The 18,847-nt window shown below is 39.5% G+C and overlaps 2 protein-coding genes and 1 pseudogene across 2 annotated transcripts; all 3 read left to right on the top strand.

Moving 5' to 3' along the window:
• Positions 1–1,064: 1,064 nt before the first annotated feature.
• On the top strand, positions 1,065–2,321 carry LOC125140072. The gene has a single exon (XM_047807347.1). The coding sequence runs from the start codon at positions 1,065–1,067 to the stop codon at positions 2,319–2,321; it is 1,257 nt and encodes a 418-aa protein (XP_047663303.1).
• Positions 2,322–10,004: 7,683 nt separating this feature from the next.
• On the top strand, positions 10,005–11,371 carry LOC113654974 (epidermal differentiation-specific protein-like). Its single transcript, XM_027165276.2, has one exon. The coding sequence runs from the start codon at positions 10,086–10,088 to the stop codon at positions 11,088–11,090; it is 1,005 nt and encodes a 334-aa protein (XP_027021077.2). The 5' UTR covers positions 10,005–10,085; the 3' UTR covers positions 11,091–11,371.
• Positions 11,372–12,401: 1,030 nt separating this feature from the next.
• LOC125140037 lies at positions 12,402–13,439 on the top strand (annotated as a pseudogene).
• The last annotated feature ends 5,408 nt before the right edge of the window (positions 13,440–18,847 follow it).

Genomic DNA, 18,847 nt, shown 5'->3' with positions numbered 1-18,847 from the left:
AAGGAAAAGAAAATGGCTTCCACCCGAGTCTAGGTTTATCAGGGTTTGTGTTGGCTTCAGTGAAAGGCCTCTTAATGGGAAACAGTTGTTTCTATTGCCATTGTGAGTATATTTACTGCAATGTTTTGACTTTATATGAATGACTGTTATATCTCTGGCAATGTTTGTAGTGTACTCTTAATGAATACAAACTTGTAATTCTGTAATTTTGTATTTATAGAAGGGCCTCTTGTGTCACCCCCATTGCATACTTAAAAGTATAACATGGATGTTATACAATGTGTACTGTGGTATCATATGCAATGAGGGTAAAGTAAATGAGAGTTCATATAAATACCTCTAAGCAAAGTAAGTTTGATCAGAGAGGTTATATAATGGCACCCGAACAGGGACACATTTGGGTATGAGAGATTGTTTGGACCACTGACTAAAGATGGCAAGCCAAGAGAATGTGACGAGGAAGAGCAAGGTCCCAAACTTGACTTTACCTCTGAAGCTTTTCTGAGTAGACGAGAACCTATAAAAGAACTAATTAATACCTTTAGTGAGCTCTATGTTGAATCTGAAGAAGAAAATGAGAGGATTGAGGTTGAGCAAGGACCTGAGCAACAGGATAGTACAACTTTGCCTCCTGTACTTGTTAAAGAACAAGAAGAAGTCCAAATACCTTTTTTTTTTTTACAATATTAGAACAGCTAAATGACAGAGTTAACAAACTGGAGAGTCGTTTTGAGGAATGGATTCAGAAAGGCAATGAAGGTGTTACCATGGCTGAATTGAAAACCCAGTGTATGACTATTGAAGAAAGGATGAATTATCGGTCTGAAAGAGAAAGTGAAAGAATTCAAAAGAAAACAGAGCTTGAACTGCAGGATTTGGGCAAAACAATTGCGGATTGCTTAAAAAGGCGAGACGTCCAAATTGAGCATAAATTGAAATCTCTTGCTTCTGTAATGCCTACCCCCATACAGCATCAGCCAAAATATTCAACGCCTGCTCCAAGATATGTAGCTGATAGGCAAACATACAGTGTTTCTAATAATCCTACGCAATGCTTAGAAGGTATGTCGAGCTTGCCTCTGCCTCCACCAGTGAAACTGGAGTTCCCAAGCTTTAGTAATGGTGAAGAAGAAGATCCTGTTATTTTCTTAGAGAGGTGTGAAGAATATTTCGCTCTATGCCCTCTCTGTGATTATGAGATTCTTGCTTCCCTTACCTCTGTGCTGAAAGGTACCGCTAAAGATTGGTGGCTGGCTGAAAAGAAGAATGTAAAATCTTGGCAGCAGTTCAAAGAAGTCTTCTTGCAGTCTTTCCTAAGTGAGGACTACGAAGAAGAAGTGGCAAGAAAGTTAATGGAAAGAAAGCAGGGTGCCAAAGAAAATATAAGAGATTTTGCTTATCATTACAGAGTCTTATGCCTTCGCAAAAACAAGGACATGACTGATAAAGAAATTGTTCATGCCATACTACGGAACTGCAACCCGAGGTTGGCTAGTTTGCTGCGAGGTAATGTAAAAGGAGTAAGTGAGCTAGTACGAATTGGTACGCAAATTGAAAGAGATTTTGAAGAGTCTAAAAGATACTGGAACCAAGTGAATTCAGAGTCACAACAGCGGAAGACCACTATTGCAAGAGAAGCAACAGCTAAGCCGTCACCAGCTAACACTCGGGTAATGCAGCCTGTAAAGAGCTTGGATCAACCAGAAATGGTTACTCTCCCTATTATTCTCCAGGGCAGATTATTTCAAGCATTGGTTGACACAGGTAGCACCTTATCTCTTATTAAAGAAGCCTTCTGGAAACAGTTACGAGGGCAAGAACCTTGTAAAACCAGCAATGGTCAGTCATTTTTGTTAGCCAATGGTCTTAGACAGGAGGCCATTGGCAAGGTGGTATGGGAGTGTGAATTACAAGAAAAGAAAATGGATGTCACATTGTATATAATGCGTGATACTAACTTGACTGTACCTCTTATCCTTGGAATGGATTTTCTATGGTCTTCTGGGATTGTACTTGACTTTAGAAGATCCCAATATCGCTTAACAAGGTCAGAAGAGAGTGGTGATGAAGAGGTAACTTTTCCTTTGATGATACCTGAATCCTGTGCAAGCCTACACTTCTATCTTGCTATACCCTTGCCTAGGGTTTCAGAAGACACTCAACAATCTATACGTGATTTGGTAATAAAAACCAACACCAACCAACAGAATAAGAGTTTGTTAGAGGAGTTGATGCTTAACTGGCCTACAGTTTGCACAAATGAAATTGGTCGAACGAGTATAGTTAAACATCGCCTTATTACCTGTAATGATGAGTCGTAAGACTGAGGATCCATTTGCAGCTTTAATATATAATCTCGGAAACAACAGGCAGAGTTCAGTACCGGTAAACACGACAGTGTAGGTAAGGCAAAAACGTAGTCAGAACAACAGGCAAAAGGTCGGGGCAGGCAGAAATCAGTCGTGAGGCAAAATACAGAAACAGATCAAAAACCAGAAACAGGAACAATCAGACAACGCTCAGAATGATAGCCGTAGCAAATCAAGACTTCGCAATGGGATCAAGTTCGTTTGCTTATTTAAGTGCGCCAGCTGATAGAGAACAGCTGGTGCACTGATTAGGCTGAGCGGGGTGTAGTGGGAAGTGTGGTCCGGGAGCGCTTAATACTCCGGAGACGATTCTCTCCGTTGTGGATGCGGAGGTGAGGCAGGTGTGCTGATCATGACATTACCACAGACGAGGTCCCTATGAGAAAAAGACCATATAGACTGTCAAGAGAAAAGCAACAATTTGTTGACAAAGAAATCCAAGAGTTATTGGATAAGAAAATTATACGCCCTTCTATTTCCCCATGGGCCTCCCCTGTAGTGGTGGTACCAAAAAAGGATGGAGGATCAAGATTATGTATTGATTATCGAGGACTGAACACAAAAACTCACCTAGATGCCTATCCAATGCCACAGATACAAGACATCTTGGAATCCTTACATGGTGCCTCAGTGTTTAGTACTCTTGACCTTAAGACTGGCTACTGGCAAATGGAGATGGAAGAAGACAGTATACAGAAGACAGCTTTTGGTACCTCTGCAGGATTATTTGAATTCTTACGTTTACCGTTTGGCCTTAAAAATGCTGCTGCATCGTTCCAGAGATTGATGGAGCATGTGCTCAGGGAACTAAGAGGAAAATGCTGCCTGATTTATATAGACAATGTGGTGATCTACTCTGAGAATGAGGAAAAACACCGACACCACCTCCTCCAAGTTTTTAGCTGCCTTTCTATTGCAGGGTTGACATTGAATTTGAAGAAGTGCAATTTTTTCCAGAGGTCACTAACATTTTTAGGTCATGTGATCTCAGGTGTGGGAGTAAAGACTGATCCGGCCAAAGTTTCAGCAGTCCGTGAATTTCCTGTTCCTCAGTCACTCAGAGATTTGCAACGTTTTCTAGGTTTGGCAGGGTGGTACCATAGATTTATCGCTAAGTTTTCTAAAAAGGCTGCTCCTCTCCATGCATTAAAACAACAGAATGCAACGTGGGCTTGGACAAATGAATGTCAGAAAGCATTTGAAACCATCAAGCAGGACCTCACAAATGCCCCTGTACTTGTTCCCCCTGACTTGTCGAAATCTTTTAAAGTTCAGACGGATGCAAGTGAAATCGGCTTGGGAGCAGTGCTAACGCAAGATGCTGAAGGAGAAGAACATGTTGTAGCATATGCCTCTCGGTTGTTGCGAGGACCAGAAAAAAACTATTCTGTATCTGAAAAAAAAAGTCTGGCAGTGATTTGGGCAGTGGAGAAATGGAGAACATATTTGGAGGGACGACCATTTGAAGTTGTTACGGATCACTCCGCATTGACCTGGGTGTTCCAACACCCCAAGCTATCCTCAAGACTTACGCGATGGACCATTCGGTTACAGGGCTTTCAATTTACGGTCAAGTACCGAAAAGGTCAAACCAACGTGGTACCAGATGTTCTGTCTAGAAGTATAGAACCATCAGGAATGTTGACAGTGCTTAAAGCTGTGAAGTCATCAATAAAACCAGCTAACTTACCAGTCGACCTTTCCCAACTTACTGACGCACAGAAGAATGACCCTGAAGTACAAGAAATGGAAAAGAAAGTCGATGCACAGGTTAAGGGAGACAATACACGGGTAAGATACGTGTATGAGAATGGATTGCTGTTCCGCAGTGTCCCCAGCAGTCTTCAAGGGGAGAAACTACAATTAATTATTCCAACATCTCTCCGCCATGAATTCTTACAATACGCCCATGACAATCCTTTAAGTGGACATCTTGGAAGAATGAAGACACTTCTCAGGCTGTTACAAGTTGCATATTGGCCTAGTGTAAGAGCAGATGTATGGAAGTACTGTAAGAATTGTCAAGTCTGTCAAAAGTACAAACCTAACCTGTCTAAACTTTCAGGACATTTACAATCTACACCAGTGGTGGAGCCAGGTTATATGCTGGGAGTAGACCTGATGGGACCTTTTCCAAAGAGTGGAAAGCAGAATGAACATCTGTTGGTGGTGGTAGACTACTGTTCAAAGTGGGTTGAGTTATTTCCCTTACGTACAGCTAAAGCACCATCAATAGTTCGTATCTTAGTTGAAGAAATTTTTACTAGATGGGGAACTCCGGCTTACCTTGTATCCGACCGTGGAGCACAGTTTACATCGCAACTAATAAACCTTGTGTGCAAATAATGGGGAGTGGTCCAAAAATTAACAACTGCATACCATCCACAAACCAACCTCACTGAAAGGATTAATCGTACCATTAAAACTATGATTGCTTCTTATGTGGAAGAGCACCACAGACAATGGGACAGATGGTTGGCGGAGTTCAGATTTGCAATTAACACGGCATGGCATGAAAGTACTGGGTTTACACCTGCCGAGGTGGCCCTCGGAAGGAAACTAAAGGGGCCTCTGGAAAGGGCCATCCGTTATCCACCTGACCCAAGCAGCTCTACCTATGAAGTATTAGAAAGACAGCAAAACTTGATCCAATTGGTAAGGGAGAATGTAGGAAAAGCTCAGACTAAACAAAAACATTATTACAATCAGAAAAGAAAATCGACACACTTCCAAGTAGGTGATGTAGTTTGGGTGGTGCTCACCCATCGTCCAAGTCAGAGGAAGGTTTTATGGCAAAAAATACCTTTCTGCTAAATGGAAAGGTCCAGCCAAAATTGAGAAGTGTTTGGGCCCTTTAAATTACGCAGTATCATTTCTTGATGATCCTGAAAATAGGGACACTTATCACGTACAGAATTTGAAAAGCTACCATGGGTATGTCCCAACTTTTTCTGACGGGAGGGGTATGTAACAGGTCTGGCCTGTTACTAGTTGTTCTATTCCTTACCTATAGGGGGCAACCTTGACGTTGAATGTTTATAAGGGGATAGACCAGTAAAGGAAAAGAAAATGGCTTCCACCCGAGTCTAGGTTTATCAGGGTGTTGGCTTCAGTGAAAGGCCTCTTAATGGGAAACAGTTGTTTCTATTGCCATTGTGAGTATATTTACTGCAATGTTTTGACTTTATATGAATGACTGTTATATCTCTGGCAATGTTTGTAGTGTACTCTTAATGAATACAAACTCGTAATTGAGTTAATTTTGTATTTATAGAAGGGCCTCTTGTGTCACCCCCATTGCATACTTAAAAGTATAACATGGACAATGGTTTAAAATGGTGACTGGAGAATGCAGCTACCTTATTTGAGGAGGTGGTGATGGATATGCCGTAAAGCACTCAGAAGACAACACAATATGGATAAGCTTAACAATTCCTTGCAAGAACCCTTTTGTTTTCGTCTTCAGTGTTGTGAGCCTCTTTAAAACTGGACATCTATCCTACATAAGACTGCTTTTGTTTTACAGTTGGAATGTCTAAGATATGTTGTTCAATGACTTGTGTCACATTGTAATGTGTACTGTGGTATCATATGCAATGAGGGTAAAGTAAATGAGAGTTCATATAAATAGCTCTAAGCAAAGAGATCGTTTTCTGGCTGCCTTATTTTAATGAGTGGTCTGGATCATCACTTATGTGAAACCCCCCCCAATTCAGATATATAGCTAGCTTTGAGTTAAGTTTGATCAGAGAGGTTATCAAGACATCATGTTAAAATGGCTCTTTTCATTACTAGCTCTCTGTTTATCACAGAATTGCCCCAATGCCCCAAATCCCAAACTCTATCAGTAAAACAGAACAACATACTGTAGTTTTTAATGTTTCAGAAAAATGTCTTTTGTTATTGTGCAACTAGTCAATTTGGATGTTACTGTATCAGCAAAGAAGGCAGTACATGTGAGTACAGTCACTTCTGCTAAATGTAGGCAGTTTACCCAGATGTTACTGTCTCAGCGTAATAGGTGTTAGTGTAGTCAGGATTACCAAAAAATGAAGAGAATCTAATTCAGAGAAACAAATTATATAACAATCAGTAGAACAATAATAATCTCACAGTGAATATAAAGAGGCAAAATATCAATAATGTACAAAAACACAATATAAATAGCAAAGATTCCAGAAAACAGAGCACAAGATCAAAACAACAGTGATGTGTGACTGGATTATTTTGTCCCATGGTTTTGAGAGGTCTGATGTAACTGGGACTGAGTTTTCTGCATTTTGTTTTGAGATAAAGCTGTGGTGTCATAAGATAAAGGATCTGGTGAAGCAGGGTTTGGTTATATCTGTGATATCAGAGGGGCAGATACTGCGCTATAGTCTTGAATATACCGGTACAGTTCGTTGATGTTGATAGGTGCTGTCTATACCGTGACAGCTCATACTTTGGCTGACTTGGGTGGAACTCACATTTTACTGTTTTGATGTATAGATAGCTGCTGTTGCTGTAAGCAGATGACAACAGTTCGTACGTGGGTTACATGAGTCTCAGGGGTCAAGGAGAATACCAGACTGCTGTCTATGTACTCAGTAACATAGTGGTATAATAAGTCACAGAAGACTTCATTCACAAAGGACTGGAATACGGATGGTACGTTTGTAAATCCATATGGCATGACTAGACACTTAATGCATAACTTTGTAGTGAGAAAATCCGTTCACCACAATTCTCCCTCCATGATTTGGATCAGGTTGTACATACTCCAAAGGTCTAGCTTTGAGAAGACGTAAGTCTCCCGGATATGGTGTAGGACTGAAGGAAAAGGTGGCAGAGCGTATGGGTTACGAACATCGATAGCTTTTAACCCCCGGAAACTTATACATGATATCAGACCCCAATATTCATCTCCATAAAAAATAATCTGGTCACAGCAAGAATTCACTTTTAGCTCATCTATAAAAGCATTAAAGTGTGTTGTTCTGTATCATGACACTCGTTCAGCATCAAGTTTGAGCAAGGCAATTGTAAATACACCACAACACTGTTCAGTTTTTAATTCAAGAATTGTCAGGGCTTGAGTAAAGTGTTGATTAATTTTCCAGAACATAAGTTCTGACAGTAGTGCAGCTGCCAATCTCAAATTTATATAAATGCATTGTTCAGATATGTGATTGTTCCCAATCCCAAACTCTATCAGTAAAACAGAACACAGAAAAACAAACTGTAGATTTTAATGTTTCAGAAAAATGTCTTTTGTTATTGTGCAACGAGGCAATTTGGATGTTACTGTATCAGCAAAGAAGGCAGTACATGTGAGTACAGTCACTTCTGCAAAATGTAGGCAGTTTACCCAGATGTTACTGTCTCAGCAAAATAGGTGTTAGTGTAGTCAGGATTATCGAAAAAAGAAAAGAATCTAATTCAGAGAAACAAATTATATAACAATCAGTAGAACAATATTAATCTCACAGTGAATATAAAGAGGCAAAATATCAATAAGGTACAAAAACACAATACAAATAGCAAAGATTCCAGAAAACAGAGCACAAGATCAAAACAACAGTGATGTGTGACTGGATTAATTTGTCCCATGGTTTTGAAAGATCCAATGTATCTGGGACTGAGTTTTCTGCATGGTAATTTTGTTTTGAGATAAATCTGTGGTGTCATAAGATAAAGGATCTGGTGAAGTGGTGTTTCAGCAGGTTAAAGGTAGGTTGTGTGGATTCAGACCAACAGAGCTTTTTGGGGTGTCCTTATATCTGTGACGTCAGAGGAGCAGATACTGAGCTATAGTCTCGAATATACCGGTACAGTTCGTTGATGTTGATAGGTGCTGTCTATACCGTGACAGCTCATACTATGGCTGCATCCATTTCTATCCCTGGTGGATGAGGACCTAACTGAGGAATGAGTTGGAGGTGTGGCGGAACTCACATTTTACTGTTTTGAGGTATAGATAGCTGCTGTTGCTGAAAGCAGATGAGAACAGTTCGTACATGGGTTACATGAGTCTCAGAGGTCAAGGAGAATACTAGACTGTTGTCTATGTACTCAGTAACAGTGGTATAATAAGTCACAGAAGACTTCATTCACAAAAGGACTGGAATACAGCTGGTACGTTTGTTAATACATATGGCATGACTAGACACATAATGCATAACTTTGTAGTTAGAAAATCCGTTCACCACAATTCTCCTTCCATGATTTGGATCAGGTTTTATGTACTTCAAAGGTCTAGCTTTGAGAAGACGTAAGTCTCCCGGATATGATGTAGGACTGAAGGAAAAGGTGGCAGAGCGTATGGGTCACGAACATTGATAGCTTTTAAGCCGTGGTAACTTATACATGGCATCAGACCCCAATATTCTTCTCCATAAAAAAGAATCTGGTCACGGCAAGAATTCACTTTTAGCTCATCTATAAAAGTATTAAAGTGTGTTGTTCTGTATCATGACACTCATTCAGTATCGAGTTTGAGCAAATACACCACAACACTGTTCAGCTCTTAATTCTGATTGGTCAGGGCTTGAGTAAAGTCTTGATTAATTTTCCAGAACATCAGTTCTGACAGTAGTGCAGCTGCCAATCTCAAATTTATATAACTGTATTGCTCAGATATGTGATTGTTCCCAATCCCAAACTCTATCAGTAAAACAGAACACAGAAAAACATACTGTAGTTTTTAATGTTTCAGAAAAATGTCTTTTGTTATTGTGCAACGAGGCAATTTGGATGTTACTGTATCAGCAAAGAAGGCAGTACATGTGAGTACAGTCACTTCTGCTAAATGTATGCAGTTTACACAGATGTTACTGTCTCAGCGTAATAGGTGTTAGTGTAGTCAGGATTATTGAAAAAAGAAGAGAATCTAATTCAGAGAAACAAGTTCTGCTAGATTTTCTGTTTATCTAAGGTCAGTCAGACAAACCAAGGGTCAAATTTCATCTCACAATTGTTTGAGCTGATGGAGCATAAAGGAGTTATGGATGTGGAACAGAAGGTGTCATGTGCATTCCATCCAGTATACAGTCACAGGGAGCTCTAGGGCACTGATGCACACCTACTGTTTAGAGGGTGGTAAGGACTGGAAGTGTTTGCCGTTAGGAGAGTAGAACCTGACAGCAGTAAAGCCTAACACATACCTGTGATTCTGTTTGGACCACGTTAACGGCATAACAAACCGGTCTCCTGTCCTTTTCCCAGGATGGAAGACTGTGTGGACAGAGTGGGTTCTTCATGTTCTACACCAAAATAGATCTTTTAAAAAGTTACATGCAATTACATTTACACCATATTGTCTCTGGCATCTCTGCATTTGTTACTCCTAACTTACAAATATATATTCCATCATGCATGACATGTCCACCATTAAGGCAGAGAGACTTGTTAGGGGCGCAGAATTGCAAAGTGAAGTATACCTTGATGACACTATTCACTGATCTGGGAAGGTCGTCTTAAAAGTTTGGCTGAGAATTTTTTTTGTTTGTTTTTGGCTGACACATTTGTTTGTTTAATCTGTTGTTGTTGTTACTTTTTTAGGGAGGAGCTGTAACAGTATGCCAGTTACAGTAAAATGTGTGTTTCTACTTTTCACACCACCAACAGCTACAGTATATATAGAAATACACACTTGAATAATCTTCACAGATACTCGCTTTCATCGTGTTCTGCACTGTCTGTAAGTCTCTGGGCAAACTGCAAGCTCCTTCAGCCATGAACAAGATCATCGTCTATGAACAAAGTTGCTTTAAGGGCCTCAGCAGAGAGATCACATCTGATGTCCCTGATTTAAATAAACTGAGTTTTGATAACTGCATCTCCTCTCTGAAAGTCATCGGGAATCCATGGGTGGCGTACACAGGTGCTAATTACACTGGTGAACCGACTGAATATGAGGAAGGAGAATATGCCAGCGTGTATTACAACAATGACATTTCCTCACTACAGCTGGTGACAGAAGACCTGGACAATCCTCAGATCACACTGTATGAACATGAGAACTATAAGGGCCGGAGCCTCGTCATCGACTGTGAGACCAATTTGTCTTATGGCGATTTTGATGACAAAGCATCTTCTCACAAGGTGCAGAGAGGAGCCTGGGTTCTGTATCAGTATGTACAGAGAGGTGGGTATAAGCTGGTGGCCAGAGCTGGTCGTGATGTTCCTAAACTCGACTGGTTTGACAACCGTGTGAGTCACGTCCGTCCTCTTAAAGCTGGCAAACCCACCATTAAAGCTGAAATGGAATGGGACAAAACGAAAGAAAGTTTAAAACCAGTCATCATCGAATCCATCACTGGTGTGAATTATGGATCTGAGAAACAAACCTTCACCACTGATCTGACTCGAGTTTATCCAGGATCTGTCACTGAGAGCTTCAAGTTCAGCGATTCCACCCAGATTGGTTTTGGAGCCAAATTTGAATTATCGCTGTGTGGTTTTAAAGGTGAGCGCACCTTAAATGTCAGTACCACCTTTACAGTGGAGAAGGGCAGCAGCAACACCAAAACTACATCTGAAAGTATCAAAGTCGCCTTGCCGGCCAGCATTCCTCCTCGCACCAAACTCACAGTGAAGGTATTGAGGAAGGAGATGACTGTTGTGATCCCGGTCAAGCTGACCATCACCAGAGGCTCTCACAGTAAGGTTGAGTATGGAGAGTACCAGTGCGAGCAGGGGAACTTTATTACCACTGAATTCAAGGAGGAGAAGCTCTAATACAGCCATGATAGAACAAAATATTGATGCTGTGTTGTGACACGGACCAACACAAAGCAGAAATTATCTTTCATTTAGTATAAGTAATTAATATACAGTATGTATCACTGTATTATGATTCAGTTAATGTTTTGGTTTATTAGTACCCTGCATGTACTAGTTTTAGTACCTAATGATGGAACAATGTGCAGGCATGTAATGTGATCTTACTGGCCTGGTTATTGTACATCCAATTATACAATGATTTTTATTTTAAAATTAAAATGAAATATAAAAAAAAAGTGTGTTTGTCTCAGTGATATTTATGAAGAATGCATTTGTAAGTAAAGAAGTTTCTGTAAATCCACTGCACAAAATAACATTAAGTACGATCTTGGTTTTGACAGAGAACTTGTAAATACAGGATCAGTGCACAAATGATCGGCAACTAGTTGAGCTAAGTAGGCTTTAAAAAGGGAGATTATATATCTTAAAGCTTACAGACTTTTTTTTTAATGTTTTTATTTCGTCTCCATTTGGTCATGGTCCTGAATTGGACAACAGCAGCATTGAATCATATACAGGTACATACACAATAATTAGTATGAGTGAGACAATAACAACATTACAATCCGCAGGAATCTTTATGGAAGTCATCCATGTAGCAGAAGACAGAACACAGAAAAACATACTGGAGTTTTTAATGTTTCAGAAAAATGTCTTTTGTTATTGTGCAACTAGTCGATTTGGATGTTACTGTATCAGCAAAGAAGGCCGTACATGTGAGTACAGTCACTTCTGCAACATGTAGGCAGTTTACCCAGATGTTACTGTCTCAACGTAATAGGTGTTAGTGTAGTCAGGAGAATCGAAAAAAGAAGAGAATCTAATTCAGAGAAACAAATTATATAACAATCAGTAGAACAATAATAATTTCACAGTGACTATAAAGAGGAAAAATATCAGTAAGGTACAAAAACACAGAAAACAGAGCACAAGATCAAAACAACAGTGATGTGTGACTGGATTTATTTTTCTCAAGGCTTTGAAAGGTCTGATGTATCTGATGAAGGTCAGAATTGCAAAGTGAAGTATACCTTGATGACACTATGATCTATTCACTGATCTGGGAAGATCATCTTAAAATTTGGGCTGAGACTTTTTTGTTTGTTTGTTTAATCTGTTGTTGTTGTTACTTTTTTAGGGAGGAGCTGTTACAGTTTTACATTTGTCCAGTTTACACCACAAAACAGCTACAGTATATATAGAAATACACAGTTGAATAATCTTCACAGATTCTCACTCTCATCGTGTTCTGCATTGTCTGTAAGTCTCTGAGCAAACTGCAGGATTCAGACATGAACAAGATCATCGTCTATGAACATTGTTACTTTGAGGGCCTCAGCAGAGAGTTCACTTCTGATGTCCCTGATTTGAATAAACTAAATTTTGATGACTGCATCTCCTCTCTGAAAGTAATCGGGAATCCATGGGTGGCGTACACAGGTGCTAATTACACTGGTGAACCGACCGTCTATGAGGAAGGAGAATATGCTAACGTGTACTACAACGATGACATTTCTTCACTACAGATGGTGACAGAAGACCTGGACAATCCTCAGATCACACTGTATGAAGAGGAGAACTATCAGGGCCGGAGCCTCGTCCTCGACTGTGAGACCAATTTGCGTTATGGCGATTTTAATGACAAAGCAGCTTCTCACAAGGTGCAGAGAGGAGCCTGGGTTCTGTATCAGCATGTACAGAGAGGTGGGTGTATCCAGGTGGCCAGAGCTGGTCGTGATGTTCCTAAGCTCGACTGGTTTGACAACCATGTGAGTCACATCCGTCCTCTTAAAGCTGGCAAAACCACCATTGAAGCTGAAATGGAATGGGACAAAAAGGAAGAAACTTCAAAAACAGTCATCATCGAATTCATCACTGGTGTGAATTATGGATCTGAGAAACAAACCTTCACCACTGATCTGACTCGAGTTTATTCAGGATCTGTCACTGAGAGCTTCAGGTTCAGCGATTCCACCCAGATTGGTTTCGGAGCCAAATTGAAATTTACAACATCTTCTTTTAAAGGTGACATTAACCTTAAATGTCAGTAACACCTTTACAGTGGAGAAGGGCAGCAGCAACACCAAAACTACATCTGAAAGTATCAGAGTCTCCTTGCCAGCCAGCATTCCTCCTCGCACCAAACTCACTGTGAACGTGGTGAGGATGGAGATCACTATTGTGATCCCGGTCAAGCTGACCATCACTAACGGCTTTCACACTAAGGTTGAGTATGGAGAGTACCGGTGCGAGCAGGGGAACTCTATTACCACTGAATTAAAGCATTAAACATTAAAATGACATTAAAATGAAATAGAACAAAAAAAGTGTGTTTGTCTCAGTGATATTTATGAAGGCTACATTTGTAAATAAAGAAGTTTCTGTAAATCCACTGCACAAAATAACATTAAGTACGATCTTGGTTTTGACAGAGAACTTGTAAATACAGGATCAGTGCACAAATGATCGGCAACTGGTTGAGCTAAGTAGGCTTTAAAAAGGGAGATTATATATCTTAAAGCTTACAGACTTTTTTTGGAAATTGGAATTTACAACATCTTCTTTTAAAGGTGACATTAACCTTAAATGTCAGTAACACCTTTACAGTGGCGAGGACTAATGCTGGCTGGCAAGGAGACTCTGATACTTTCAGATGTAGTTTTGGTGTTGCTGCTGCCCTTCTCCACCGTAAAGGTGTTACTGACATTATAAAAATCATAATCATGTGTAATAATTTCCTCTTTAGGGTGTTGAGGTCTCTGTGAAACAATAAGTAAATCTGTAAAGGTGTAAAAAAAATGTAAAAGTGTTTTTTTTTAATGTCATTACAATCATATTTAATTTTAATTGGTACGATCCATAATAGATACACTATATTGCCATGTTTTGGGACAATCCATCAAATAATTGAATTCAACTGTTCCTATGCATCATCAAACATTTGTGAAACAATGGGTTGCTCTGAGATGCTCAGTAAATTCAAGTCCTCAAGAGGCTGATTTGCAGCACCATTGGTTCAGTCTGGTGAGTTCTGAAGCTGTACTGATGGTCTTGTTTTTTTTTTTTTTTTTAGATTAGATTAGATCAAGACACAACTTGAACGAAGACAACAGAGGATTCCGCACTGCTTAGATTAGATTAGATCAAGACACAACTTGAACGAAGACAACAGAGGATTCCGCACTGCTTAGATTAGATTAGATCAAGACACAACTTGAACGAAGACAACAGAGGATTCCGCGCTGCTCAAGGCAACACGGCTCAACTAAATACTGATAACAATCAGACACATGAGGAACAGGTGTGCAGAGGCGGGGAGGAAGAGACAAGGGCGGGGCAGACACGTGACACCAAACATAAACTGCATATGGCCAAAGTCCGGCTGAGTCCTGACAATATTGCTGTTACTATAAACAGAAATCAGGTGGATATATACAATGGTAAGTTAGGCAATGGTGAGCAGCAATGCAAAAAAGTGCAAGTGTGAAAATGAGCATAGTTCTTGTGTAACAGTCCATTAGTGCAATAACAAAGTGTGGGGTGACAAATGGGCAAATGTACAAGTGAGCATAAGTTTTTGTGTAGACAGTCCATTAGCACAATAACGAAGAGAGCACGACAGATCCCAGATCAGTGAACAGGAGAGCGCATGTGGCATCTTCATCGGAGCTTGGAAGGAATAAGGTAAATGCTTTTTAAATATTACTTTTGTACATGTTACATCTACTTTATTATAAATGATTTCTGTGTTAGATACGGTTTTGATACGGCGGAGTTTACTTGACGGTAACATATTTTGTTAGGACGTCCAATTTCCCGCTCTGCTTCTAAATTTTGTTTAACTTCGCTGTGAGGTTCATTCAACAGCAAACGAGATTCATTCACTACGAGCATACTACATAATATATAGTTTTTTTTCAGGATTAAATTTAAATTCCTATACTCCTGTACAGCCTTTGGTTAATTTGAAACAAGCGGGAATGTCTGAGGTCAGCTCAGGCTAAATAAGGTTTGAAACTAATCATGTTCGACAGCCATTTTATTCGTGACACACCCAGGAATAATTTAGGAGCAATTCTTGGATAAAATGCCTTTTGACTGACATTAATATTTTCTATGTAATTAGTTGATGGCAGCAATCACTGTTTACTGGTGTGGCAGTTTCTACACACTGTGGTGTATGGACTTCCTGGGGAGGAGACACCAGCAGTGAGAGTTCTGAAAGCATTGATTTTTGCAGACAAACTGTAACTCATTTTTTGTTTGTTTCTTTGTTTGTTTTTTTATTATTAATTAAACTGTGTATAGTTAATAAACTTTTATTTTTATTACTGTGACCTGACTGCTTCATTGGATTCTGTGTTCTTTAACTTTACACTGTTACATGAAATGTTTTCATATTTCATACACGTATTTAATTGGAAGTAAATTTTCCTGACTGCAGTCCGTTTGATGCATGTTCATTATTCTAAATTCTTCTATTTTTCTTATACAACACCGCAATTACATTGCAATTGATCATTCTTACTGGTGATTCTTATACCTTCAGATATTGAGGTTTATGTAAATGTTATGAAATGTTTTTATATTTTAAATTTGTATTCTTAAAGTACATTTTTCTGACTGAAGTCAGTGATGCATTTACTGTGATATTTGATACATTTTCATAGAATGCGAGCGTTTTACATGTTATGACAAAATCAGCTAAGCATATTAGACATATTATATATTAGATTTAAGGTTTGCTATTTTAGCCTAGACGTCCTTTACAAAAATAAGAAAATGTATATTAATAAAACGAAGGATGACATTTTATTTAGATCAGTATGCTTCCACATACTCCCGTGTTTCCCATGGGTGGGGTTGGATTACTGAAGTAAGTATTGCTGTAGATTCATTATTTTAATCATTTAAATTTCTGACCCATTTTGGGTTAAATTCAACCCAGCAACTAATAGTTGGGTTAAAATAACCCAGCATTGGGTTCGTCCCTTTTTTAACCCAGCGCTGGGTTGCCAAAATAACCCAAATTGGGTTGTTTTTAACCCAGCAGTTTTTAGAGTGTAGAATTAGTTTAATTTATTTATGTATTTATTTTGAAAGAGAAGCCAGAGACACTAGCATAGCAAACACTTTCACCAGAATCACCATGTGAGCCTTGAGCACCAGCACACAGATCCACCTCAAGAGTGAACGCAGAAAAAGGAAAGCTCTCTTTAAATAGATCCAGACACATGTGGTGCTGATTTTCACTAATTACCTGTATAACAAAGCCAGCATTCTACGGCGCCCTCTGGTGGTCGAATCCAGTCTAGCAACATCACAGGTTACTCTCTGGCACCCTCTAGCGACAGACTAGTGATAGAAGAGGAACTAAAACTCCAGGGGCCTGTTTCAGAAAGGAGGTTAACTGAAAACTCTGAGTATGTTAACCCTGAAATGCTTGTTTTTCTGTTTCAGAAAGGGATTAATGTTAAACCTGAGAAAACAAGTTAAGTTAAGCCTGTTTCTGAAAGAGAGGTAAGTTATACTCAGTCAGTTACCATAGTAACATACACTGCTGGGTTGAATTTAACCCAAAATGAGTCAGTTACCTCAGTTACAGGTTTTCTTCGGTAAACCCGGAGTTTTTTTCGGTCTCCTCCCCTTTTTTTAAAGAGGAAGCGAGGTTTAAACACCTCATTCATTGCACACATTTCAGTTACACAGTTAGCAGCAAAGGGAATGAAATGTCACGTCCTTTTATGGATGATGATGCTGTATTAATTCGTAGGGAGTTACATTTACATCGGGAGAGGATTTTGAGGCCCAGAGTGGATTTTTGGTCATATCCCTATGCATTTTTATTTGAGCTGTACCGTTTTTCTTTACAGTCAATAAGATACATCCATAATCTCATCCATCCTTACATCAGAAACATCAGCCATCGCGGCCGTGCTCTTATAGTACATCCTTGCAGATGCTTTGAGTTGCCTTATGTTTCTTTGCAAATGGTAGTTTTTAGTATAACATCGGGGATGCAGAACATATTAGTAAGGCTAATTAATCATGATATCCTCCACCAACACAAAACAAAAAAAAAAGAAAATGAATGAACACAAACTCACAGCAATTTATATGGTGTTCTTTATTTTAAAAAAAAATGTAGATTTTGATATAGTTTCAATACTTCATAGAATTCACCTGTGACCATACACTCAGTACCTTTAGTTTTTGTTTCATAATCTCGATTTCCAGATCTGCCTTTTGGATTTGGCGGTCCAAGTATACCAGTTCTTTGCTGCTTTTTTCTATCTTTTTATCTTCTATCAGAAAAAGTCTATATAACTCTTTAACTGGCAACTGAAAATACAGTAGATTAGAGTTACATGATGTAGTTCTAAAATTCTACAGAATTAAACTGTAGCATTTACTGTAAATCACTGAACTGTGTTCATCTGTGCACCAGTAGTTGATGGACTTTCCTCCTGCTGCTCTTCCACACTCACGGGGTGTAGATTGTGAATGTGTAGATTGTTTGATGTGTAGACACATAATATTAACATTACCTCTGTAGGCCTCTCTGTGGTTTCTTCATCCCCATCATCCTGTGAAGATGAGCATTTCATAAAGAACACTTTATAATACTATTTGTCATAATTTATAGTGTATTGAGTAGGCTACTTACAACTGTCTGGGGTTCTGTTGGGACAGGAGGCTCCAAGAGACTGATATTACCATCCTAATTTGTTGGGACCAACGAAAAACTCAACCCGAACTAATAAATGGAAATATAACAAAAAGTCTATATAAAAATAACACATACTGTAGGTAGACCTCTTACGTTTTACGAAGGCACTTAAATCTTCTGGAGTGACTGGTTGTGATGAAGTCCCTCCAGGAATTCCCTCAGCCATTGGCCTTCCAGCATTCAGGCTCAGGACCATCTCCTCTGCATTTGTCAGAGGTGGTGGTGCAGGTCCTCCTCCTGTTTTGTGAGCCTTTGCCTTCTTTCTGCTGGCTGAGTAGTCAAATGAGAATGAACATTTACTCACTCACTCTCACTCATTCACTCATTTTCTACCGCTTATCACCGGGAGCCTGTGCCTATCTCAGGCGTCATCGGGCATCAAGGCAGGATACACCCTGGACGGAGTGACAACCCATCGCAGGGTACGCACACACTCACATTCACTCACACACTCACACACACACTATGGACAATTTTCCAGAGATGCCAATCAACCTACCAAGCATGTCTTTGGACCGGGGGAGGAAACCGGAGTACCCGTAGGAAACCCCCTGAGGCACAGGGAGAACTTGCAAACTCCCCACACACAAGGCTGAGGCAGGAATCGAACCCCCAACCCTGGAGGTGTGAGGCAAACCACTAAGCCACCATGCCCCCCCTGAATGAACATTTTGACCCATAATAAAAATGCTGCTGCGCTGCTAGACACTGAATGCTATTTAGTTATTTACTATGTCAAATGTTTGTAAAGCCAGGTACTTTACAGCTATAATATGCTCAAGGCTTACATGATTGAATTATGTTTTTATATTTCATTTTAATCTGCTGCCACATTCTTTAAATGCCTGCAGGATTGCACCTATACATGAAAATTAAATTAAGAGGTTTAATAAAATACTGTTCTTCCAGTTTCACCTCTGATATTATAACAGTTGTGAATTTACTCTAAAATAGTTCTTAATTACTAACTATAAATTGCATC

The sequence above is a fragment of the Tachysurus fulvidraco genome, chromosome 23 (genome assembly GCF_022655615.1).
Source record: "Tachysurus fulvidraco isolate hzauxx_2018 chromosome 23, HZAU_PFXX_2.0, whole genome shotgun sequence".
Taxonomy (NCBI): Eukaryota; Metazoa; Chordata; class Actinopteri; order Siluriformes; family Bagridae; genus Tachysurus; species Tachysurus fulvidraco.
This window is presented reverse-complemented; position numbering and strand designations above follow the sequence as displayed.

Bases quoted from the DNA above. Each gene is read 5' to 3' on its own strand.
- LOC125140072 (XM_047807347.1), top strand. From the start codon at position 1,065: ATGTCGAGCTTGCCTCTGCCTCCACCAGTGAAACTGGAGTTCCCAAGC.
- LOC113654974 (XM_027165276.2), top strand. From the start codon at position 10,086: ATGAACAAGATCATCGTCTATGAACAAAGTTGCTTTAAGGGCCTCAGC.